This window comes from Solea solea, chromosome 5 (genome assembly GCF_958295425.1).
Source record: "Solea solea chromosome 5, fSolSol10.1, whole genome shotgun sequence".
Lineage (NCBI taxonomy): Eukaryota > Metazoa > Chordata > Actinopteri > Pleuronectiformes > Soleidae > Solea > Solea solea.
Genome location: NC_081138.1, coordinates 25,758,539 through 25,782,852, shown reverse-complemented (window position 1 = coordinate 25,782,852; position 24,314 = coordinate 25,758,539). Strand labels below are relative to the sequence as shown.

The following is a 24,314-nucleotide window of genomic DNA, read 5'->3' as shown; positions in this document are numbered from 1 at the left end:
AGACTCCGTAACATGTAAACAGGAACATTAATGGAAATTCATGTGAGCATAATCTGAATAATGGGTTTTTCAAATTAAGGTCAATAATCAGAGAAGAGGGTCCACGCAAACACAGATGGTGTTTATTTAAATCCCAGATAGAGATCAAATGTAAAACTCAGCACTGAAAATCAGTGTTTGTTTATACAGTATAATAATAGATTATAACGCTCTTCCCTTTTCCTCATGATAATTGAAATGCATAATACATGCAGATGACATCTGTATCGCGAGCATGGGCTTAAAAGAAAAAACGGCCAAACAGGAAGTAATCAGTGCACAGCGGCACACTGAATAACAAATGACACCTTGAGACAGGAAGATGTGTTTTGGTTTTTTTAAATGCACACACTGTCCCAAGTGTGGATACATAATGTGAGCAATGTGATCTACAAGTTTTCATCAGCTGTGGAACAAAACTGTGTGTTGCCTATGTGCCACTGTGATCAAAATTCTTTTTTTTACTTTCATCCTTATTTCACCCTCAGCTGTGCCTCAGTTCTTCAATATACTGTGTTCCTCTGGATTTTGCTCAAGTCTCTTTCTCCGATGCTGCATAGTCAAATCTGATGCTATTGCACAAAACTGTCCAAAGTTGTATTTTCAAAACATGGAACACTTTTTTTTGTGGACAGGATGGGAACATCGATGGCAACAATTCAACAATATTGTCTGAAAGAACTGCAGCTGAACAGATTCCAACAGCTCAGCTTGCACATAATGTAGTTGTTTATCATGTTGCGTTTTGAGAGCAGAGCCAGACTTACAGCAGTGATATTGACTTATATCCTACCTTCAGCAGTGATTGTGTGGCTGGATGAAACTCCCTCCGTGTTAGTGACAGAAACAGAGTAAGTACCAAAGTCGTCTTTGTCTGCGTGCTTAAAGATCAGCTTAGAACTGCAGTGTTGAACACAAGAGAGACACAGACAAAGACGGATGGAGATGTGAAATTGGGCTAAACTGTACATTTTATCTCACTGTTTGCAGCCTTACTTACAAGCTGCCTTCAGTCTTAATCTCCACTCCTTTGGAGAAGTCTGTTATTTCTTTATAATCTTTTTTCCAGATGAACTTGGAGCCCTCGTTCAGTTGGCATGATGCAAAGGACAGGACAATGTCACCTGACTTCTCGTCCACCATACAGGACACATCCTGTGAGCCTTTAACACATACACAAAGTTATCATTTTAAAACACAACAGAAGTGACTTTTCAAAATGGTACACATTCCAAATAAGCATGGCCGACCAAGCTGTTGTTCTTAAAGGGGAAAATAAAATAATTAGAAGCTATTTAATTGTTACCTTTCACAGCCTTGGCAGTCACAAGGTCAGAGGCCATTGAAGCCATACCCACGCCGGCATCATTGACTGCACGAACCCTCATCACATAGCTGCTGCCCACCTCCAGGCCTTTCACCTATGAAACAAGGGAAGTAGAAGCACTAAATATGTGTTTATCATAGATATTTATTTATTTGATTCATTAATCTGAACTGATTTGCAAAGCACATTTCATCAGACCATTAAAAACAGTAATAAACCAGACCTATTGCCAGTGTCACGTCACGAGTTATGTTGTCTATTTGCTCCAAATGTCCTTTCTTTTTATCTTTTTTTTGGATCAGTTTTTATCCAAGTAAGTGTCAGATTTAACCACTAGGTGTCAGTGCCACACAGTTTAATGTAAGTGTTTTGCTGCACTATCTTCTATCTGTATCAGCCTTACAGGATGATCGTTAGGGTTGAAATTTAACGGAAGATGGTCAACAACTGTGTAGATATCCAGAGACAATAGATGGTTTTACAGAAATTAACAAATAAAGAGGAACACTGTGTTAAAGAAGATGTTTTAATATAGTGTAAAATGTCACATGATGTATGTACACGCCAGTATCTAATTCCCCCTAAAATAATATTTTAAAAGCCTCTGAGAAAGTCCAAATGCTCTTTGTTGATCTTTTAGAGGCTTTACTGTCCAAAATACTCTCACCTTGAGGAAGCGGTGACTGACAGCTGACTCGTTGGCTGTGATCCACTCAGAAGTGCCCGTCTTAAGGTACTCGACGCGATAGCCCGTGATTGGTCCAGAGCCAGTGTAGATCGGCTTTTCCCATTGAACCACCATAGAATCATCTCTCACTTCACAGACAGACAGGTCATAGGCTGGACCTACGGAAGAATAAGAGAAGAATCATCCATCCATCTACCCATTTTGCGAAATCCTTGGAGGGTTTTTCCAGGACCTGGAGGACAACGTTCACTCACCGGGCTCAGGCATAGTCCAGGCCTCACAGGAGAAGTCAGCTGAAGGTTTGGACACTAGTCCGAGGCCAACCAGGTTGGCGGCACTCACCTGGAACTGATAGACTGCTCCTGCTGTCAGGTGCGCTGCCTGTCAAAAAGACATCACCATGGATACTAGAATGCATGGATAAGTGGATAGTCGGTGGATAGTGAATATCTAACATCTAGTTTTGCTTTAGTACCAGAGAACAACCGGCTAAAGAATGTGTATCCACTGTATTAATGTTTTAGGATAATTAGAGAGATTATTGTACCTTATAAAGTCTTTCTGAGATTGGCGGGATGTTGATCTCCCTCCACTCGTGTGTGCCACTGCGTCTCTTGTCCACGTAATACTCTTTGACGTTCGATCCTCCAGATTGAAGTGGCTTCCTCCAGGTCAGAATCATTGAATTGCCATCGCAGTTCAGCAAAGCAATGTTGTAAGGAGCAGAGGGGGTGGCTGGAAAGGGAGTACTGAGTTGTAATATTTATAACTACACTTACACTTGCATCAAAATATTGAAGCAGATAATTATTTAATTGAATTTAAGTACTGACTGAGGGCAGCCTTGACAGTCAGAGGAGCAGATTCCTGGGATTCATCACTGAGACCAAGCTCGTTGATCGCCTGGACACGGAACATATACGTTTCCCCTGTGGTCAGACCACTAACAACAAACCTGAAAAAAAACAAAAACAAAATTACACTTTCATAGCCAACGACCAAAAACCAAAGAAAGACATGTTTCCTCTGAACACAGTGTGTTTCTCTGTGGTTGAAAACACATACTTGGTGTTCTTGTGAGGTTTGTGATTGGCTGAGACCCAGTCTTTGGACCCCATGACGCACTGATCAATGTAGTAACCGATCAGATTGTTGGGTTCCTTTGGAGCAGCCCACTGGATGAGAACAGAGGTGTCTGTTTCCCTTGTAGCAATCACCTGCCCAGGAGCTGATGGCAGACCTGGAGACAAGAAAGTGTCAAAACAATGATTTTAAATAAGCTAAATTAAAAAGAAGAAGAAGAAGAAATACATGTTTCAATTAATAGCATTCAATCTACATGTCTGTGAAGGTTCTCATTCATCCAGGTCATAGTCATCTTCAGTAGGTAGCTATAAGCAACTACCTAACTCAAGCAAGTCCAGTTTCCTACAGCTAACAAGTGAAGATGACTACAGCCATGGTTCTCAAACTGTGGTACACGAGCTTCCTCTGGTGGTTCTTTGAGGAAGATCAGAAATACTGTTATACTGTATATACCAGGGAATTTTGATGATTTTTTGATGATTTTAATCTATTTTCACTATACCAGTACGTGAAGTATGTGTGAGGAAGCGGAGGATGATAAGAGAGCAAATTATCTTATTGGGAATAAATCTGTCTCCTAGGAAAAGTCTGTAGCTGACTTTGCTTGGCCTTTTAACACCACTGTATTTTAACGTTGAAGATACTGGTGTTATTTCGAGAGCTCAATATTAACTCAGGTGCTACTTGGTATGAAAAGTTTGAGAACCACTGATCTACAGTGTGTCACCCTTAGACAAAAAGGGTCAGAAACAGACCTTTGATTTGCAGAGTCTCGATAGGTCGTGTTGGTTCTGATGGCTCGCTGAGTCCATTGATGTTGGCTGACAAAATTCTGAACTTGTACTGTGTTCCCTCTGCCAGGTCAAAGACGGCGTAGCGTGGAGAACGAATTGGGATCTGAGTGTTAACGCGCTGCCAGGCATCGCTGTTGGCCATACACTGTGGATACACACGCACACAGAGAAAGCGACACAGAAAGCATGAAAGTAGACACTAGTATGATCTTAGGCACAAAACTCAGATTTTAGAACCCCACTAATGTGCATTGATAACGCTTTCTTTGGATCTTATTCAGCTTGGGAGCCTCGAGAATTCCCCAGAGGACTATCGTGTACTCTACTTGAACTAGAACTCAAACAGAATAAGAGGCATTGTATAAAAATGACAATGGTTGTGGTGATGAAACAATGATTTTTACCTTTTCTATGTAATACCACATGGGAGCCTTGCTGGAATATGTGGGAGCTTTCCAGCTGAGAACAACATATGTCCTGTCTACTTCTGAGGCACGGACTCCTGATGGGGCACCTGGAGGCTTTCCATCATCTGGAAAGAGACGCATACATGTTATTAAATGAACAAATATGGATTGATTAGTATGTTTAGATGTGTTGGTGTTAACTTTTAATTGAACACCTACCTTCAACTTCAGTTTGGTAAGACACAAAATCCAGTTTTCCTCCATGCTTTTTGGCTACAGGAAAATAAAATTACATGTTGATTTAAAATAGAAATGTGGATTAATTGGGTTTTGGGATTATTCATCTGTGGTTCAGATAGACATGCCAAGTAATTAGTTGTTGGTGGCAAATTAAAACTATGGATGTTCTGTAGAATTTGTGGGAGGATAGTGGAAATGCTTGTTTTAAGTCAATGAAATAAGGTCATAAATGAAACATATTTAACTTTACATCCATCCAAACATCCCTAAACAACACTGACATTGCACATGTCACTCACCCCAGACTTTTTCAACTATTCAATGACTTAACAATAACATTTCTCGTTCATCAAACCCACCATGGAGCCGTTCAAACTCAGTGGGATCCACTGCAGCAACCGGGTCGGACATGCGGGATGGTTTACTAATTCCTTGCGAGTTGACAGCTCTGACTCTCAAGTGGTACGAGTGTCCTTCAAAGAGCCCAGACACTGGGTATTTACAAATCTTAATGGGGTGATCATTGCACTGAGTCCAGTCATTGGTACCAACCTCACACCTAGAGAATTAAGATGAAAGAAGAAAAGACACGGGTTCAGGAGATATTTTGACAATTATTTTGCCATCATGTAATATCAGGTAGTTATTTACTGAAAAGTATCATTAAAATGTTCAGTTTTGCAGTTTGAACTTGCAAAGGGGACTTGGCTCCACAAAAGCTCAGGCAACTCTAAAGATGAATATAGCAATTAATGTGACAGCACAGGTATAATTAGTAAAGTAGGAAATTAAGTGAGCTGTTACATGAAATATGGCTCTTTTAGGCTTTAATGTTCTTGATGAAAGTAGGATACAATGTAAGGTGCAAAATAAGTCAAAGTTTAGCTTAGCTGCCAAGTAAAGTAGCTGTAAAAGGAGCAGTAAAGAAAAAAATGGAAGGATTGCCTGTCCCTAAAGATTGACTTACAGTAATCGATTTGTCTTTATGTTGGTCAGTTATTTTTTAATGGTGTTTTAAATCAGTAACTCCTACTTGTCCACAAAGAATCCGAGGATTGGACCCTCTGTGGTGGTATTGGGTGGCTTCCATGACACAATGACATAGTCTCTATTGGCATCGTGGATGGTGATATCCATAGGAGCACCAGGTGCACGAGGGACTGGGGGAGGACCATCTGCACAGGAAGTGACAGGGGGACTTAACTTTTATCACCATCTTACAAGTTCTTGCAAAAAAAGAAACAAAATTGTGCAAAGATGCAAGCCACACAAGAAATACACTGACGACAAATCCATTTCAATTAAAGCGAGAGTTGTTGCATCCAAGCATTTAGCATCGCTCACCTGCAACAGAGACAAAAGCGCTGTGTTGTGCGGTGCCTCCTTTAGTCACCATGCGTAGTGTGTAGACTCCTTCGTCATCTTTGTACAGGTCGGGGAGAGTCAAGGTGGTGAATCCTCTGCCAGTTTCAATCTTCACCCACTTAGAGTCAAACAGACGAACGTCTGCAAACGAGACACGAGTCACATTAAGTCTTTTTTTTCTCTTTACAAGCCTGAAACCTCTACAGTAAATTAAACATGAGGTTTAACTGCAAATAGTCATTATCAATTATGAAGATTAACCAATAACATTTGACTTATATACCACATGGCACCTTTAATTAAGGTCCATAGACACACATCATAAATTAAACTACTCGTGAACTGGGGATATATTACTAAAATGTATTAGTGCTTTCAGTATAATTAATTTGCAGTTAAAACACGGCTGTAAAATCTTCTTTGTCCACAGCTGTGCCCGTGGCTGCATTTCAACGAGATTGTGTGGGGTATTCGCCGTGTTTTGCCGTTATATATTAGTAGCAATTACAGTGCAATTTCTTTGGAGTAATATTTTATTTTAATGCAATTACCATCTCGATACCACTGGGCCTCAGGCTGCAGGTTGGCCAGGTTGGGCTCCACGTTCATGATGGCGGAGAGAGTGGCAGATCCGCCCTCAGACGCAAACACTGGCCCAAACTTCTCCAGAAAAGTGATGTGGATTTTAGTGTAGTAGACCTCGGGAAGCAGGGAAGCTGCGAGACAGAGGGAACAGAAGAAACTTCATTTCATCTCCCAATAAGTGGTGTTAATCTTGATATTTATGGATTTCATGCAAGATGTTTACCTGTGAAAGGCAGCCATGCATAAAGGCAGCTCTCTTCTTCCTCCCTGAACCCTACATTGTTAAAAAAACAAATGTAAAAGTTCAATGTTATGTTTAGAAGTACTTTGACTCGATGATTAAATGCAAAAACAAACTACAGCAGATGGACTTACTCTTGACGATGACGGAGGCTTGAGTGGAGGCCTGACCATGGAGATTACCAGCAACGGCGGTGTACATGGCTGTATCATCAGTTGAGCATCTGTAAAAACCCAAAGAAGCATGATTTAGGCATTTGAGGTCATTGTTTTACAAAATATGAAACTAATGCAGTAGAGCAGTAATTTGCCATATGAATGCATCATTGTGTTGCGAATGAGTTGATCGGGGGAAGATGTATATTTTACCTGACATTTTCTACATGTTTAAGCTAAAGTTTGTATGATACCATATACCCTGGAGACAAGATATTGTTCAGTAAATTTCCTTTGGCAGGCAGTTTCTCTCTACAAACTAGCTAGATTATGGCAAAACTACCTAATAGATTTCCAAGAAACTTTATAAAGGGTATGGGCCTATAGGAAGAATCCATTAAATGTTAGAGGATTTGAATGAGAGGATGGATCCAGGCTTTTGATTGAAGCATAGATGTTTGGCAGATGTACGGTCTCCATTCAAAGTATCAATGAAAGGTCTCTTCAGCGACAGTCAATCAAATTATTTTCACATAAAGCTTCATATTAAAGTCAACTTCACACATTTAGGTTGTACTGCACCTGTATCATGCTATACACACAGGTGTTTCTGCTACTCTGCCCTTGTATAGTTTGACAGAATATTGATTTTCTACACAGAGAAAGAAACATGTTCTTGTCACGACTCTGCATCGGCTCATGTCTGGAACACAAAACATAACAGTACCTTACAAGTAAGAAGTATGTATTCATGTCATGTCATTTGAGTGTTTTTCATCTTTCTTTCCTCTCCCCAGGTTTCTCTTTCAACCAACTTCTCCTTTCACCAAATCTGCCAAAAGCTTGTTTAATAACAGTATTATCTTCTTACTGCATAGGCTGCTGGAGTCAGAGGTAGATGATTTTGACTTTTAAGAGCAATTGTTACAGCGAGTTGCATCAGACAGCTTTGAGAGGGAGAGAGAGGGTGTAGCAAGTGTATTCTTATTTTGAATCATAATAGCATTCACCACGTATTTCTACACAGAAATGGTTCTAAGGCATGTGTGTGTGTGCATGGTCTAATTATCCAAGGATTCTGCAGTTTCTCTCTGTGGACAGTGTCTTCAAGCCCATTTTTTTTAAAAACACTTTAGTATTATCCATCTTTTTGATAAGGTGATGACATATTTTATACTTAACAACATCTATCTAACTTATTGCCACCGTCTCCAAACGTTTTGGCTAAAAGATTAATCTGCAGATAAAGAGAATTAATCTACAGCATTTCAGAGGTAATACAGTGAGTTCCATGGTGGGTTGGACTGTAGCAGGGAGAGGGAACTAGAGTTGACTGGATCCGAGGAAGGAGTGATGACTGAAAGAATCCTGCAGTATCATGTGGCACTGAGGTCAGCACATGAACAGCTGAGCTTCCTAAGACTGGAGCGAGAGCGGGGTGTGCACTTATATACAGCATGTAGTTGCACAGTCTACCCACACAGGCAGATTTTCTCATGGTTCATGCACATACAGTAATAGTCTTAGTCGGATGAACGACGAGTCAGTGGTGAGTCAAGTGGGAAAGATTCCTGAATAAGCTACTGTAGATAGGGCAAATTGAGTGAATTGAAAATATTAGTTACATTAGAAACATACATTTTTACAATCGCTAGGCGAGATAAATACATGACCATCTGTGTTTAAGCCTTGCTTTCACTATGTTATGAAAGAGCAATGATGCAATTTTGGTCAAAAAGGTGTTTGCATCTCCAATTCTGTAACCAAACAAAAAACCTCTTCAATAGATACTTTTTAAGTGATCAAGACTCAACAATACACTTGATAAATCATTGTACCTGGGGATCTCCAGAGTATGGGTTCCAGCTTTAGATTGAACCAGGTAATTTCCAGAGGACATGTTCAGGATCACACCATCTTTGTACCTAAAACAGAGGAAAAATCCATCTTCAAGACACAATAATTGCTAAATAATTAATTAGATACAGTCGATAAAACAAAATGCTGAAATACCAGAGTTGTCCAAATTCCAATTTTGATTTAATTTGGTATCTTTTTTGTTAAAAAGTAATATTTGACTATTTTACCATTTTACACAAGGCAGGGGAAAACCCTCCACGGTGCAGAGGAGTGTGATTGGAGTGTTTTCAAACACAGTGTGGGATCTGAGTCTGACCAGGAAGCTTGGTCCTCTGATCATGGGCTCCTCACGCACATATTTAAACGACATCTTTTTGGTTACCTGGAATGGTAAACAAGAATATCATATGATTTTACACACAGTGCAGTATAATACACATTACTCACACATGTTTTCTAGCTAAGAGAGTCATAATATCTTACCACAAAACACTAAACCTATGATTGTGTTAACAGAAGCACATGGACATGAATTTGTTAATGTGACATCCAAAATGTAGATAAGTGAGATTTCCTTACCACTTCCTGGATGCGAGCTTGTTTTTTATGCTCATATCTTTCCTCCATCTGAGAGCTAAAAACAAATTGTAAGTCATTTTAAACAAACTTGTACATCAGCAGAGAAATGTGACTGAAATTTACATGGGGGCACAAAATGTCTATCGGGATGTAGGCTGATACCTACTTCCCATATGTAAATATGATGTGTAAGGTGCTATTAGCCTTGTATAAACACATTTATTGTAAGTAGTTCTGCATACAACAGGAAATCATGGCTCTATGATCAAATATGTCTTGTGATCTTGACGATGTTCAGTGTACATGGGCAGCATATGCAGATATCCTCCAGTTCAAGTTATAACACGGTTTATGCTGCAGAGTCGAATACCAGACACGATGCAAGATCTTCTCGCTTGCATACTGTTCTCTGCTGATCAATGCACTGAAAGTTCATTCAGTACCAAGTTATAAATCCCAGTAATACTTGGGTATGACAGACTTAACAAGTCATAAGCTACTCATACTTAAGGGTCCCACTCGTAGGATAGAGTAGAGATTGGGCATCCTAACAGTTTATCACAAACAGCTTATAGATCATTTATGCTCACATTAACACCTGTGGGCAATTAAGTTCCAACCTTCATCCATGTCTTTGGACTGGAGGAGGAGACCAAAGTATGCAGAAAAAACATTTAAACTTTGCCCAGTAGGTTCACTTCCAGCACCATCTTGCAGTGAGGCCACATTACAAACCACCAATGTGCTGCACTACTCATTGACTTAAAGTGTCATTTTCAACCATCAACATAAGATTTTAAAAGGAATATGAACCTCACCTCACACAGAGGCTATAAACACATCATCTATGACCCATATGTGATGAGAAAAGAGTTCAACTTTCATCATGGGCTTGAGTGGTTGACATCAGAAATCCTCGAGGCGCACAAATGAGGGCTATTTCACGTGCCTATACTCACTGTAGACCCAAGTCATTAACTGATGGTCTCAGAGCAGACATATGACCTGGCTGAGGAATAGGGATTGTCAACAGAACAGTTACAGGGGATGGGAGACTCTGACTCTGGGTCAGTCATCATCGTTGTCCATAAAGGATTCACAATAGTCCCCATGCAGTCCATAAAGTTGGCAGAGACACTTGGAGCAGCTTCTGTGATTATCTGACGCTGAAAAGTTTTTGTTTTACAAGTCATTTGGCAGGTTGGGATGTGACAGCCATCTGTGGGATTTTAGGAGTGTTTTCTCTGACCGGAGAGGGGAGCAGAATACAAATTTCAGCATGCTGGTACATCTGGTACACTGTCTAAACCAACGTGATTACCAGACAGCTTACATCACATGTATTCTAACCACAATTTTAGAAAATACAAGAATAAACAACATAAAGCACAGCAACAACTCACAAACATACTTCATACTTACTTGAGATTGAAGGACAAGAAAAGAGACTGTTAGGAGATTTGCTCGATATGAGCAGAACCGCGTAAGAAAAAAAAGAATCCAACTCCAAGTCTTTGTTTCTCAAAGTAAAGACTTTTGTGTTGTGTTACGGTTAGATGAGTATTAGCAACAAAAAAAATAATTAGAAAAGAGGTAAGAAAAAAGCAAGAATAAGATGTTTAAAGTATTAAACATGAAACTCAGCAGTCAGTTGGTAGTCCTCATAAATCACACACACACAAAAACAAACACATAAACACTTAGGCCACAACTCCATGGGACTAAACATAGGTTTAGTCCCATGGAGTTGACTGTCAGAGCTAACAGCAGCAGTTTCTAATCATTCCCTAAAACTTGTTTTTTTAATGCCTGTGTTAAAATTAGTGAAGCTAATCCAATTTACACAAGGTAAAGTACACTTTAATCTAATCTAATCTATCTTTTTTTTTTACATCCGTGAAGTCAGTGTTGTCATCCACCCATGTTTGTGATGGTATACACAGACCCTTTGCCGGTGTCTGCTGGTGTGCAGCCCAGAAATGATGTTTGATGTTTGCTTCACGTAGGACAGTGTATTGTAATTGAATGTGGGATCAGGTATACAATGCTAGACTGACACTAATTCCATTATTATAATTGAAATGTCAGGTACAACTTGGAAAATCCCACTGCTCCCATCGAAAATACTGACTTTCTTTGCCATTCACAAGTGGATACACTGACTAATAATTTCACGTGATGCCAATAAAATGGTCCATACAAAGTCTTTCAGAAACAGAATACAGGAAATAAATTGCCTGTAAAATATGTGAATGAGTTGAACTATTATACAGACTTGAAAAAGAACATATATCTTTTCAAGCTTAGATTAGCTTAGGGTTAGTTTTACCTACAGGCTGGGTTTCTTTTTTGGATTTGCAGGTTTTCCAGTGACAAACATTACTACTGCTACAATACTACCATTAGTAATCATATTAGGACTAGTGCAGTGATGCGTTAGCTTTTTGGTTTTAGCTGCTATAGCTCGATTCTATAGCTGTACCTGCTGTATTCTTTAACCACATATTTGCTCTGTTTGTGGTGGTAGTCATGGTTGTAACTCCCACGTTGGATCCACAATGACATGATGACACTGTCCTCACTGACCTGTAGGACCAGCAACACACAATCACACACAAACACTGATATGGCACAGAGCAGTTTTGTATCTTCGACCTTCAACAACAACGATGCTAAATGCAGTGTTTTTCTTCCGAGTTCTTCCGTTTTGATGGCGTTTACTTCCTTGTCCGTTGTAAAAAGGAAAATCCCTCTGGAATTCTTGAACAAGAAATGTCGCAACACAGACAGATAAACACTGGCTCACCAAGACAAGGTGACACTATCTAAGACACCACGAGCACGGACACGTGAACATACACAAAAACAAAAGGCAAGAATGAAGAGGAGCCTATTTTTGGACCAGTAATGTCTATTTACATGAGAAGTCTGTCCAACTGATGCACACATTGTCCTTCAATTTGACAGCTCATGTTTAACAACCGCATACTGTAAATTCTTTTCTCATATAAAGACATGTACGGTACAAAAAACATTAATAATTAGAGCTATTTGTTTGCAAATTCAACCTTAAACCTGAAGAACTTTGCATGAAAACTCCAACGAAAGAAAGAAAGGGCGAGACTGCACCACTGCAAACACGTGTGAGGACATTCAAAGGCATAATGCATTCTCTAGCCCCTTACTAGGGCCTTCCTTTAATTGTTATATCTCTAAAACAAACACTTAACCCACAGAAGGACCTCTGAAGCTGTGGGTTCCAGTCAAAATGTACTGACAACATCAAGAGAAAGATATGCATCAATATATTATCTGATATGATCAATTAGATAACAACTAACAACTAGACATGCACATACACAGTAAAGGTTGACACCACAGACACAAAGGCTATCCTATTGCATTGTTAGATAAATTACTAAACAAGTAAAAAGGCTGCCTTTCTTCCAGCTTGCAGCAGTTTCTTTGTTCTCTGCTTGTAAGTTAAGCGGCATTGTTTTTAATACATTTCTCTTGAGGTTTCACATACATAGAGACATCGAAACAAGAGCATAACTTTGCCTTACGTCATGCACACGTCATAAAGAATGAATGATCTCACGTCACTCAAGTCTTCAGAGACTAGAAGTAAGGTCACATGAAACACAAAGCGGTTTTTCCCCTGCCCATCTCTGATATGCTCACCCCAGCTTCAGGGTCACCATCACCAAAACCACGTCCAATTCCCCAAAACAGTCAGTCAAGCAGATAAATAACCCTGCAATGTCCTAATCCCTGACCCTGACCTTTAGCCCCTGACCGGTCAACAACATCTGATAAATGCCTGGCTGAATCATGTGACTTTGCAGTGGATGAATTTAGGGCAATCGTTTTAGACAAACAAACAAGAGGTCAAACCACAACACAAAGAAAGAAACAGTGCTTCCAAAGATATTGAGCTGTACAGTCATCGGCTCTCAGGCACGGCAGACAGGTCATGTTCTCGTCCCAAATCTTACTCCCACATTCCTGTCACAGTCCTCAGCCTCCGTCAGTCCAACCAGGACCGTAACACCATAAACGTCTGCTAAATGACACCTGAGCTTCTCTCTGTGTAACATTGAAACTGTATAATTTCAACTATAAATGTGCAGTAGAATCATTACCGTCGCCAACTAGGGACGATATGATGCAATAACCATGTTCATTTTCAAGTTCACTGAAGTTAAATCGTCTCCGAGTGAAGATTAAATGAAGTCAGTGCAATAAAGAGCCAAACACCAGCAATTTGTTTAATTAAGCAGCGAGGCCTGAGCGCCCTTACCAAATGTGACTCTACATTCTAGAGTGCTATGATAAACACACGTAACTGTAGAGCTGCTGTCGAAATGATTTGTCCAAGAAATGATAAATACATCCCACACATTTATTCCAACTGATTTGCTGCACATCCCTTATCCATAAATCAAAGATTTCATTATTTTTTATCAGCTCTGCTTAGAAGCCATTCAACATCCCGTAACTGTCTCTCATTACTTCCATCCCATTGATTCCACCTGTTACACACAGCAGTGCAACAGAAATAGATTTCTTTTTTTTTAAGGGGCGAATGCAGAATTAATAGTAACAAAAATCAATTTTCTTACCCCTTGAGATTTCCTTCGCTGTGACTCCGGTTGACAGCCTGAATCCACAGGGAGTCAGCCTAAACCAAGCACCAGGCCAGCAAAACCAGCAGCCGTCTCCAGCCGACCCCCACCTGCCTTTCCCTGAGGCCTTATAAGGAGAAGGAGCTGCCTATATATAACCAGTATCCCTCAAGACTCTACTTATGAACTGTGCGATTAACAGAACCATTACACTTTTGATTGGGAAAATGTGCTCGTGCGACTCGTGTTTGTTGTCTGACGCTGAACATCTGAGTATTTAAAATGTAATCGCTGATCTAAACAATACAACATGTCTGACCCTGGTGACGTCATCTCGTCCAGACCGAAGAGAGTTCACATTTAACTGCATGGTTTGGGTGGATGTCATTTGCATTACTGTATGCAGAGCGGCGTGCCTGCTATTCAAAGTGCCACCGTTGTTGTTTTAACTGTGGCGTAATTCATCTGCACCAAATTTCTGCAGTATACAGCAGTCTGGCTTATTCATTTAAATCTAGCTGCACTTTAAACTGAGGTCCCCCGTCAAGATCCTTCTCATCTGCTCCCAGGAACGTCTTGAGACACTGTGTCGCATGCTGAACTTTGGCCAGAACCTATTTATAACACTAGCTACGGTTACAGCGGGACTATTCCTGATGCAGTGGAGGAGATAAAAAAAACGATATGATGGGGGAAAATAAGGAGTTATACTGTATGTGACGAGTGAGTGACTGAGAGAGAAAGTGTGAAACAGAAGTATCAAGATAGCAGCACATAAAAAAAAGGATGGGTGGCGGAAACATCATACACAAAATCTGTAATTCATGGGTGGAATATATACATTTATATACGAGTCTCAGGTTATTCTGGCAACAAAGAGGGAATCTGTTTTTTTTTAAAATATTGACTTAATATAAGAACTGGCCTGTTTCTGTCATGTTCAAGATCAGCAGCATCTTTTGCCGGATGGAAACAGTTATACAGACACATCTGACATCTTCTAATATTACAATTTAAAAAGCCCAGGTTTCGGCCTCATACAAGTTCCCATCACTTATCATTATAATTATATAGAGATTATTATTATTATAGAGAAAAAACTGTTAGAGGGAAGTCATAAGGAGTCAAATAGGACCTGAATGTGTTACTGCAGACAGAGAGTGTTTTATTATGTCTCACAAAGTTCTTTAAATATATGTAAACAAGACTATTTGCATGCCTGTGCAGTAATCTTTGCTTTCTTTGTTTTCTCCTTTAGTCCGTGGAAAGACTGATGTCTGTCTGTGGTTGAAAAGAGCCCTCTGTTGGTCATGTCAGTACACTGTAACAAAATGCCTGTGATAATTTTAGTATATTATGTAGCTGACAGATGGTGAGAGGCTGGTGAGCTTAAACTAATTCTTTTCACACATCAGTCAATAAACAGCACTTAGGGAAATATCCAGTCGTTTTGTTAGAGGAGTAAAGATCAAAGCCATTAAGGTTCCAAATTTAGAAAAATAATAAGAGGAGAAATGTGCAAAAGAAAAAAAATATGCAACCACGTTATCTCTTTATGAAGTGGTGTCTGAACCAGAGGTGTCAAACATATGGCCCCGCAGACCAGAAACGATCCACCAGAGGATCCAATATTTCACATTACATCACACAATCTAATCATTATGTGAAATCAGTGTTGTAATGTAGCAACGTATAAATACTTTTGTTACTGTAATTAAGTACAAAATTCATCTGTGCTTGACTTTGTTATTTATATTTCTAGCAACCTTTAGAAGTTGAAGTAGAGTTGGTTATGGTCTGTATTTATAGAGTGCTTTTCTAGTCTTGATGAGCTGCTTTACACCATAGTTTTCCCATTCACCCATTCACACACTTCAACATGGGGTTAAATGTCTTGCTCAAGGAGAACATATAGACTAGCAGAGCCAGAAATTGAACCCACAACCTTCCAATTTAAAGACAATACTACTATTAATACTTCTAAGTACATTTCTGGTAAGATACTTGTACCTTTACTCAAGTATCCCTTTTAGGTACTTTATACAAGACTGTGTGAAATACTGTATTTTTTAGTTCTAAATAAATGTTGTGCCTTTGTAGATCTGTAAATTGTAATAAACATTTTAAATGACAAACTTGGGAAAATTCAGGTTTTTCATAACACGTTTTATAAAGAGATACTTCATTAAATGTAAAACAAAGGGAATGTTGCGACATGAATGTGTTTTTGCTTGTCACTATGAGGTAATATGTGTGTGTGTCTGGAGGTATGTCTGTGTGTGGGTGTGTGCGTGTGTGTGTCACTGGGGCTGAATGATTGCCAGATTAATGCCACCTGCGTCTGACTGGTAATGGTTTGCTTGATGCAGAGAGAGGAGAAGCAGGGTGTGTATATTTCTGTTGACCGCTAAACAGCTTTTATACCATCATATAGCACATTTCTGCAAGTCCATCTGCAGAAAATGTATGTAGGAAAGTACGTGTCAGTGAAATGATAAAATAAACACCCACGAACTGCAGTAACGGCTAATTTGGGTTTTGATAGTCACAATACAGGGAAAATGTTGGAGTCACTGTTGTTTATATGTTATTGTGCTATTATTTAACTTGTCTTGCACACTTGAGATCAAATTGCGCTGTATTTGGCCCCTGAATCATAACAATATTCCATTTTTGTGTTGGGATTTTGCCTAGAGCACCTTACAGGTTAGAACCGCCCCTGTACCCATTTCTACCACGTGACACCGAATGACGTCTGTTGTTGCTCGTGATTGGCTGAACTAGTTGAAGCAGTGTAAAGGTTGCGAGTGGGACGTAAACAAGCCAAGTATTTTCCCTGAGAGACTGCGCCACGGCGGGATAACCACTCCACAACGTTGCTACGACATAAACAACATAAAGGTGAGGTGTAAATGTAAATAATACTTTTAACTGAAATGGAGCTTTACGAACAGGACGCTGCGGTGAAGTCACCTTTGTGTTGGATAGTCGACAGCGATGTGTCTCGACCACAGGACTTAACTCATTTGATGACTTCTAAAGTTGAAGCTCTCGGAATTTGGAGAACGCCAGACTAGGAAAATCACGCTTATTCAAACTTGGGGTTTTATTGACGGTACTTAAATACAAGCCCCGTGCTCCGGATTGAGTGTTGAACATCCAACGTAAAACCAACTTCACCTCGGTTAACGCTGTTCGATGTTCTGGCTAGTGGGTAACGTTTAGCCGACATCAGGTACGTATTTCAGCTTTACATTAAAAGAGTGTTAACTAAAAGTGTTAACTACTTGTGGCTGACCAGTGACTTCAAACTTGCCCATTGTTTTCTCCACTTGTTCACAGAAACTGAAGTTACAGTCCAGTCTTGAACAATCAGGACGGGGTGTGTTTTTGTCTTGTGTTTTGTGCATAGCCAGCTGAACTGCAGTAGTTAAAGAGCTGCTATAGTCAATAAATACACACGTATCTTCGCTGTTGTTGTTGCTGTTACTTAGTTCTAGCTCTTGTTTGTACCCAAATGTTGAAATGCACTTATTGTAAGTCGCTTTGGATAAAAGCGTCTGCTAAATGACATGTAATGTAATGTTGCAGTGAACATTAACACAGATTACACACAGATTCACCATCATATAAAAATGTTACCTCCAGCCTGAGTCAGTGCATTTTATAAATGTGTGTTCTGTACAAATCATTGTTAACCCGTTCAATGTCACTGTACTAGAAGTGTTTCCCTATCCCTTCACTGGTGTAGACGGGGTTAAAATGTTGTATAATTGCCAAGGTAACGTACTTTTGCAATCACGACGTTTCCAATACAGTTTACATTACTGCGCGTGTGTGTGAGTGAGAAACATTTGCTGAATTGCCCAATTAAGTGGTCACATGAAGTCATATTTGCCTCTCACTTCCTCCAGTAAAAGCCACTTCCTGTTTTTTTTATCTACCCTTTGACTTGACTGACAGTCACCAGATCGCTTATGTCTGTAAATTCTGTCAACAGAAGCTGAAATACATACAGTCTTGTTTGCTTTGATGTTGGTATATATGACGTACATGTACAGAAAATGAATTCCTTGCGATTCATATTTGTTCTAAGGATGCAAATGTACAGGTATCTTAAGTGAGAATTATATTCATTGTATGGAACATATATAAAAAAGAAAATGAAAATTATAAACATCTATAATATGACATAATACTTTTTGCACTTGTGGAAGGAGGAAAGCCTTTTTGCATGGAGTTTGCATATTTTCCCCCGTGTGTGCGTGGGTTTTCTCCAGGTTCTCTGGCTTCCTCCCACTGTTCAAAAACATGCGATATGGGGATTAGGTAAATTGGACACTCCAGAGGACTGGGGAACTGTCCAGGGTGTACCCTGCCTATCGCCCTATGTCAGCTGAGATTGGCACAGCACACATTAAAATACACATTCATCACATTTTCTTTCACCACATTTTTGATAATTTGTTTCAAATTTGTGATACTTTTTAGTGGAAACAAGGTTATTTTTTCCTAGTGTGTTGTCTCCTTATGTGGAGCAGTCAAACTACTATGTGTTTTAATCTATGTATTTTATTATAGAAACTATACACTTAATATACTTGATATGATACTAAAAGAACACCAATTAAAAAATTAGTTTCACGGTTTGCAGAAGTTAATAATACATTAATCTCATGTTGACCACTGAGTTGTCGTTGAAAGCAGCTGACTTCTATTATCCGTTTTTATCTTTCAGGTCAGACATGAGGCTGTGCTCACCTTTAATATTCTGCCTGATGGCAGCTGTGGCCTCTGCCTTTGTGATCTCGCCCAAGTAAGTATAGCAAAATTGGCAGTTTGATGTAACCATAAATGGATCTGTGAGACATTTTTTAATTACCTCTGCATCTGTATGTCTGTTACAACCTAGCATAAAGCTAGAAGAGGCACATTTTTGTCTTAGTCATGCTAATAACGGGACTAAGAAATTAATGTACATATACATTTCAGACCCATGTGGACCAAACTGATCCTGACCCACCACTGGCCCAGCACTTTCTGTTCTGTGAGTAAAAAAAGTTCCTATTATTTATATGTGTGTATATATATATATATATATATATATATATATATATATATGTGTATATATGTGTGTATATGTGTGTATTTATTTATATATGTATATATATATAGATAGATAGATATATGTCTATCTATACATACATACATACATACATACATACATGTACTCTGCAACTTAAATATCACGTGAGGTTCAAGTCATGTGACTGCTGTGTCAGCAAAATAATCTGATTAGGGAACATCGTGGTCAGACAAGTCTGCAGTTTACTGGCATGAGAGGAAATACCCACCAATCAACACAGCAGCAGCATTTCCTCTCTCGTGCCATGCATTGATGGGAATATTTTTATTCGCTGTAACACTATTAGTAGTTTAAATAAAATGCAGAAGAATATATTGTACTTTCTATTCCATAGCTACAGCTTCAAAATAATAGGAAAACCTTGCTTCTCTTTTTGTATTTCTCTATATTTTTTTATACTTTATATGCAAAATAATAAACTGGTTCATCAAAAATATTCAGTGTGAATCAATATTAGAAATAATTACTTCAAGCCTAGTTAGACAAATGAGATTCAGCCACCTCGCTATTAGTGAAAACATTATTTAGTTGTTTTTAGGGTTTATTTGTTCAGATGAAATGAAAAAACAAATGCTGTCAATTTCAGATGGAACCCTGTCACCCCACCATCAGCTACTGGACACTACACGGACTCTGGTGTGTGTGTGTGTGTGTGTGTGTGTGTGTGTGTGTGCGCGCGCCTGTTACTCTGTCATAACCTAACTTTGGAGATAGATTTTAAATTTAAGACCGCTTAATTGGAAGACAAGCTTGTCCATTGGTAACAAAAGACATCTCCCTATTTTGGTAATAAACAGATTTTTGGGTCAGTGGGTTACGCTACGTCAAATTAAGTCACATGTATTTATTTGGAATACGTAGCTTTTTGAATCAGTCAATGTTACTTTATGTTTGTTGCTACAGAGGTTTCTAACACTGTGAATCTGTTTTACAGGCCAGATAAAGGGATTGAATGCAACTCAACATGGCATTTCAACTCCTCTGAAATTGAGGTAAAACACTAGTCAGACTACTTGTACCTTTTATGCAGTTAGACATGAAATCCAAAAATGTCTTTTATCCTCTTTCTGTAATGTGTTTAAATGGTAGGTCTGTCGTCATTTTTAATGTCAAACAAATGTCAGTTTCCTTCAATAATAAAACTACTGGATAAACAGAGGCCTTGACTTTGGTTCTGGACAATGAATCCAATTCACCATCAGCCTGTATTCTTGTTATCAGTTGCCATCAGTGCAAACATTTAAAATAGACAAGTCTACTTCTCACTTTGTAGTTATAAAGCAAATTAACATTAATTAACACACATTAACGTTAATATTGTGCTGATGGTTTCATTCTTCAAAATGTCCATATTGGAAATTATGGTCCAATTTCAAGACCCCTTTCTCCTGAACCTAGCTCCACCTTCTTATTTATTTACATGGTCATGGTCTCTTCTAAATGAAAAAACAAAATAAGATGGCCCTGGTCAAATATGGGAAATGATGTGTTTTTCAAACTGATGAAAATATCCGTTTTTTGGTCTTTACGTTTTCAGGACTTGCGTCCTGACATGGAGAAAAGTTGGCCCGACTTGATTAAGCCCACATCTTCTGGCTTCTGGTAATGTATCAGTCACAATATCCATTTTATTTTCCATCTATATTATACGATACATTTTAGCTGGGTGCAGTCAACTTTTATGTACTGTGATAATTTCCCACTATCAAATTTGTGTAGCTGTGTGTTGTCAGTCAGCTGTTCTCTGCACTACACTGTGAACTTGTGTATCACCTTGTGTGCAGACAACGATATTAATCTTACAGTGGGGGTGGGTGGATGTTGTATTGAATGTATTATTTATAGTATGCAGTCAAACTTCAATTGGCCTTTGACATGCTACAAACATCTTTTATTTTTTTATGATGAGCAATGCATAGTTATTGTGTCTTGATTATGTCTTATTTAAATGTATGTTAAACTTCCTATGAACACTAAAGTTTATATCCTAAATTGATGGTAGTAGGACAGTTATTCTCTTTCTAATGGAGTTTAGCCTGTTTTACTGTATGTACACAGTCATATTTGTATATTTCAGGAGGAAGAGAATCCTGACCCTCAGCTTTCCTTGAGATCATGCATATGTCAGCTATCACCGCTGATCTTCCTCTGTTTTAGAGACCATTTTGTGATTTACTTCTCGGATAACTAAATTTGTATTTCATTCGTTTCGCTTTAACTGATTTCCACTTCTTTGTGCTTCTGTTTCCACAGGAAGTACGAGTGGCAGAAACACGGTACATGTGCGGCTAAAGCAGAGTCTCTGAATAGTCAACATAAATACTTCAGCAAAGCTTTGGAACTGTACCACAAACTGGATTTGGACAGGTGCAGAATACATGCATGTGTGCACACACACACACACGCACTTCTTTGTAGTTCCCACTACTGTTTTGAGGTTACTGATTCTTGTCAACCCTTACTCACTTATTAGCCAATGAAACATGATTTTACAGCATTTACAGTATTTTCCAACTGTCTGCTGGAGCCTTTTTTGCTTGTTTTTAAGTTGCTTTGCAAAGTATGCAGTTATTGCATACTGATGGAATAGCAACCTTTATATGCAGCTGCTTAGTTAGATGTGCAATATGAGCACCTTGTTTCTCTCTGAACTACCATATCAGTGGTCAAAGGCCAGATTGTCCCCAGTATAGTTGAAATAGTTCCCAGATGAGGTGCAGAAGTCAAATTCTCTCTCTTGATAACATGATTTAAATGATGCTTAAAAGTTATTATGATGTGTGCTCAATACTGCCAAAATGTGTTGCCCGTCAGAGCTTTAACTGACAGAGTGTGGTCAATTGGTCATATCTGTTGATTATTTTTTTGGTCTCCTTTTGGTCATAGTTATCAGAAAGGGTGTAATATTATTTGTATGCAGTGTCCCTCATCTAAAAACAGGCTATACTATCCAGACCTACCTAACTATCAGACCTGACTGAGGGAGTGTTTGTGCGTATGCACCCGCTGGCGACAAGAAGCCTTTATCCCATTAAATGGAATGACCAGACCTTTTGAGCAGTATAATTCCCTTCTTTGTCTTTTCAGTCTAACCCACACCTTGTTAGTGTTTTCTCACGCCTTCTCAAATCACTTCCTGTGTGAGAGACATAATAGAATCAGCACTGTGTGATTTAATGGCTTGAACATAACAGGTGTTTGTTGATAAAGTAAAAGTTACCCACTGCAATTTAAAATAGTTTCTGTTTTGTAGCATCCTGAAGAAGTTTGACATCACCCCTTCAGAAAAATACTACAAAGTAAGTGAATTTATATATTTTTTTAATAACAAATTGAAGTGTCTTTTCTTGTCTGAAATATAAGTTTTATTTAGGGTGTAATCTAACCAAACGTAGCAGCTTTATACTCTTCTTTCTGATTGTGTCTGTTTGTAGTTTTCACAGATTGAAGCAGCCATAGAGAATTTCTACAGCGTCAAGCCTAAGATTCAATGCGTCCATCCATCAAAGGTATTAACACGGGATCTCCTTTTCATTTCAAGCTGCGGTCTCATATTCTGAAGGATTTTAAATGGTTTCTTTTTATGTTTTTTTGCAGAATGCTGATGTCCAGCTTTTGGGACAGATTGAGATTTGCTTTGACACTGATTTCGCTCTCCAGGATTGCGAAAAAGAGAAAGACTGGGTCAAGAATATGTCTGTTGACAAGGTGTCTGGGTTCAGCGTGTGTGACCATGATATTCCAGTGTACTACCCCCCTCTACCTTAAAAGTTATACATGACCTAACTGAGCTGGTGGTACACATGTTCACAAATGCAGTCATGTGTACTGTAACTAAGATGCACGCACACTTACAATAATTTCATTTTCTCAGGTAATCAACATCGTCGCTTAATGATCATTTAAAATAGCTTTGGATAATCGGGGGAGATTGAAAACACTTCAGCTTAATCGAAATGCAGTCAGGGACAAGTACTTGAAAAAAACAAAATCATCTTTATTGCATTGAATGTGCTGTTGTTTTTATATAACTCGCAAACCAGCACACAGACAGACAGACAGACACGCACTCTCCACTACCATGTCCATGATGTCCTTTCCTGACCCTTTAGAGTACATAAGTCCAACAAGCAGGATGTTTTTTTGAGGACACAGCAGGAGGCACTGTGGTAAGTCTAGGTCAAGGCAGGCGAGCCAACTGGCTGTTTACCGTACGTGATTATATATATATACGTACATATGTGTGTATTTTGAAGTAAGTAAGACTTTATTTTTGACTCCAACTTCACGCAATAAGATGTAAATGTCAAACCACTTTGGATCTAACTCTACAACTGACAGTATTTTATAGTTTATGAAACATTTGTGACATTTTATTGATGAATTCAGACAGTACATCAAAATAACTAGTGTAAGACTTTATTTTTGACTCTAACATCATACGTTCTGACTCGCTGTATTTTGTATTTTACACCACATTTGTGATATGTGGTTGTTTAATTCAGTCATTTCATCAAAAATAACTGGACTCTTTGATTCATACCTCACCTTCCCATCAATTTGGAGAACATTGGTACAATAGTTTCCGTGTAATCCTGCTACAAACACACAGACAAACAAAAACAACAAACACTAGATGCCACACAAGTTCATTTTGCACCAGTATATAAACACAAAGCCAAACAAGTCCAAGTATTTTTATTTTTTGTCAGTGATGTAGCAAATGTTTTTTTGTAAACATGTTTTCCTAATCCCACACTGATTTGTACCTAGTCTCTAACTGATTTTATAGTTTTTCTTGCCAATCTTAAATCCAAGAACTGTATTCAATTGTTGTAATTATAGCTGCTGTGGACAAATGGTATGGTGTGAGATTACTAGAATGACTTTATATACATAAGTACTTTTAATGTCAATAAATAATCTGATGTCTGGTCATCAGTGAGGTGAGTGATTATATAACATACAAAGATGTAAATCCAACCTATAAATAGAACTTGTTGTATAAATACGGATGGACGACAACAAAGCAATGGCAGCAGGAAGGCTTTGGCGTGCATTTTGTGGATGTATATAATATTATTATCACCGCATTGTGTCAGTATGTGTGTCTTTCTGTGTCTGCCCACTCTGTGTGTATGAATATAAATGTCATGATCTTCTTACAGAGCCCT

General features: G+C 38.8%; 2 protein-coding genes across 6 annotated transcripts in view; one reads left to right on the top strand and one right to left on the bottom strand.

Moving 5' to 3' along the window:
• Positions 1–14,082, bottom strand: part of myom2b (myomesin 2b) — a 30,591-nt gene extending 16,509 nt beyond the window's left edge. The window contains exons 1-22 of one of the 3 annotated variants that reach the window (XM_058628837.1): positions 13,992–14,079; positions 11,849–11,952; positions 9,367–9,421; positions 9,015–9,169; positions 8,766–8,852; positions 6,907–6,995; positions 6,755–6,805; positions 6,498–6,662; positions 5,926–6,087; positions 5,615–5,756; positions 4,941–5,140; positions 4,561–4,614; positions 4,339–4,466; positions 3,896–4,079; positions 3,120–3,294; positions 2,888–3,009; positions 2,602–2,789; positions 2,309–2,435; positions 2,034–2,212; positions 1,346–1,460; positions 1,040–1,202; positions 833–939 (exon numbers count right to left, since the gene is read on the bottom strand). In XM_058628837.1, the coding sequence (XP_058484820.1) occupies positions 833–939; positions 1,040–1,202; positions 1,346–1,460; positions 2,034–2,212; positions 2,309–2,435; positions 2,602–2,789; positions 2,888–3,009; positions 3,120–3,294; positions 3,896–4,079; positions 4,339–4,466; positions 4,561–4,614; positions 4,941–5,140; positions 5,615–5,756; positions 5,926–6,087; positions 6,498–6,662; positions 6,755–6,805; positions 6,907–6,995; positions 8,766–8,852; positions 9,015–9,169; positions 9,367–9,421; positions 11,849–11,931 (2,731 nt within the window). In that variant the 5' untranslated portion in view covers positions 11,932–11,952; positions 13,992–14,079. Of the gene's footprint in view, positions 1–832; positions 940–1,039; positions 1,203–1,345; positions 1,461–2,033; positions 2,213–2,308; positions 2,436–2,601; positions 2,790–2,887; positions 3,010–3,119; positions 3,295–3,895; positions 4,080–4,338; positions 4,467–4,560; positions 4,615–4,940; positions 5,141–5,614; positions 5,757–5,925; positions 6,088–6,497; positions 6,663–6,754; positions 6,806–6,906; positions 6,996–8,765; positions 8,853–9,014; positions 9,170–9,366; positions 9,422–11,848; positions 11,953–13,991 lie in introns of all 3 variants that reach the window. The other 2 variants (XM_058628838.1, XM_058628840.1) reach the window with 2 other exon arrangements.
• Positions 14,083–16,743: 2,661 nt separating this feature from the next.
• rnaset2 (ribonuclease T2) lies at positions 16,744–24,078 on the top strand. Of its 3 annotated transcripts, none has more exons than XM_058630273.1 (10): positions 16,744–16,895; positions 18,733–18,810; positions 18,987–19,041; positions 19,727–19,776; positions 20,075–20,132; positions 20,678–20,742; positions 21,394–21,507; positions 22,394–22,439; positions 22,575–22,649; positions 22,738–24,078. In XM_058630273.1, the coding sequence occupies exons 2-10, from the start codon at positions 18,740–18,742 to the stop codon at positions 22,906–22,908; spliced, it is 705 nt and encodes a 234-aa protein (XP_058486256.1). In that variant the 5' UTR covers positions 16,744–16,895; positions 18,733–18,739; the 3' UTR covers positions 22,909–24,078. The 3 variants fall into 3 exon arrangements, with proteins under 3 accessions (XP_058486256.1, XP_058486258.1, XP_058486257.1); XM_058630275.1 differs by having other exon boundaries at positions 16,763–16,900; XM_058630274.1 differs by lacking the exon at positions 16,744–16,895 and adding an exon at positions 17,128–17,229.
• The last annotated feature ends 236 nt before the right edge of the window (positions 24,079–24,314 follow it).

Coding starts and splice junctions, on each gene's coding strand:
- rnaset2 (XM_058630273.1), top strand. CDS start 18,740: ATGAGGCTGTGCTCACCTTTAATATTCTGCCTGATGGCAGCTGTGGCC. Junction 19,042..19,726: donor GGCCCAGCACTTTCTGTTCT/GTGAGTAAAAAA, acceptor TGTCAATTTCAG/ATGGAACCCTGTCACCCCAC. Junction 22,650..22,737: donor AATGCGTCCATCCATCAAAG/GTATTAACACGG, acceptor GTTTTTTTGCAG/AATGCTGATGTCCAGCTTTT.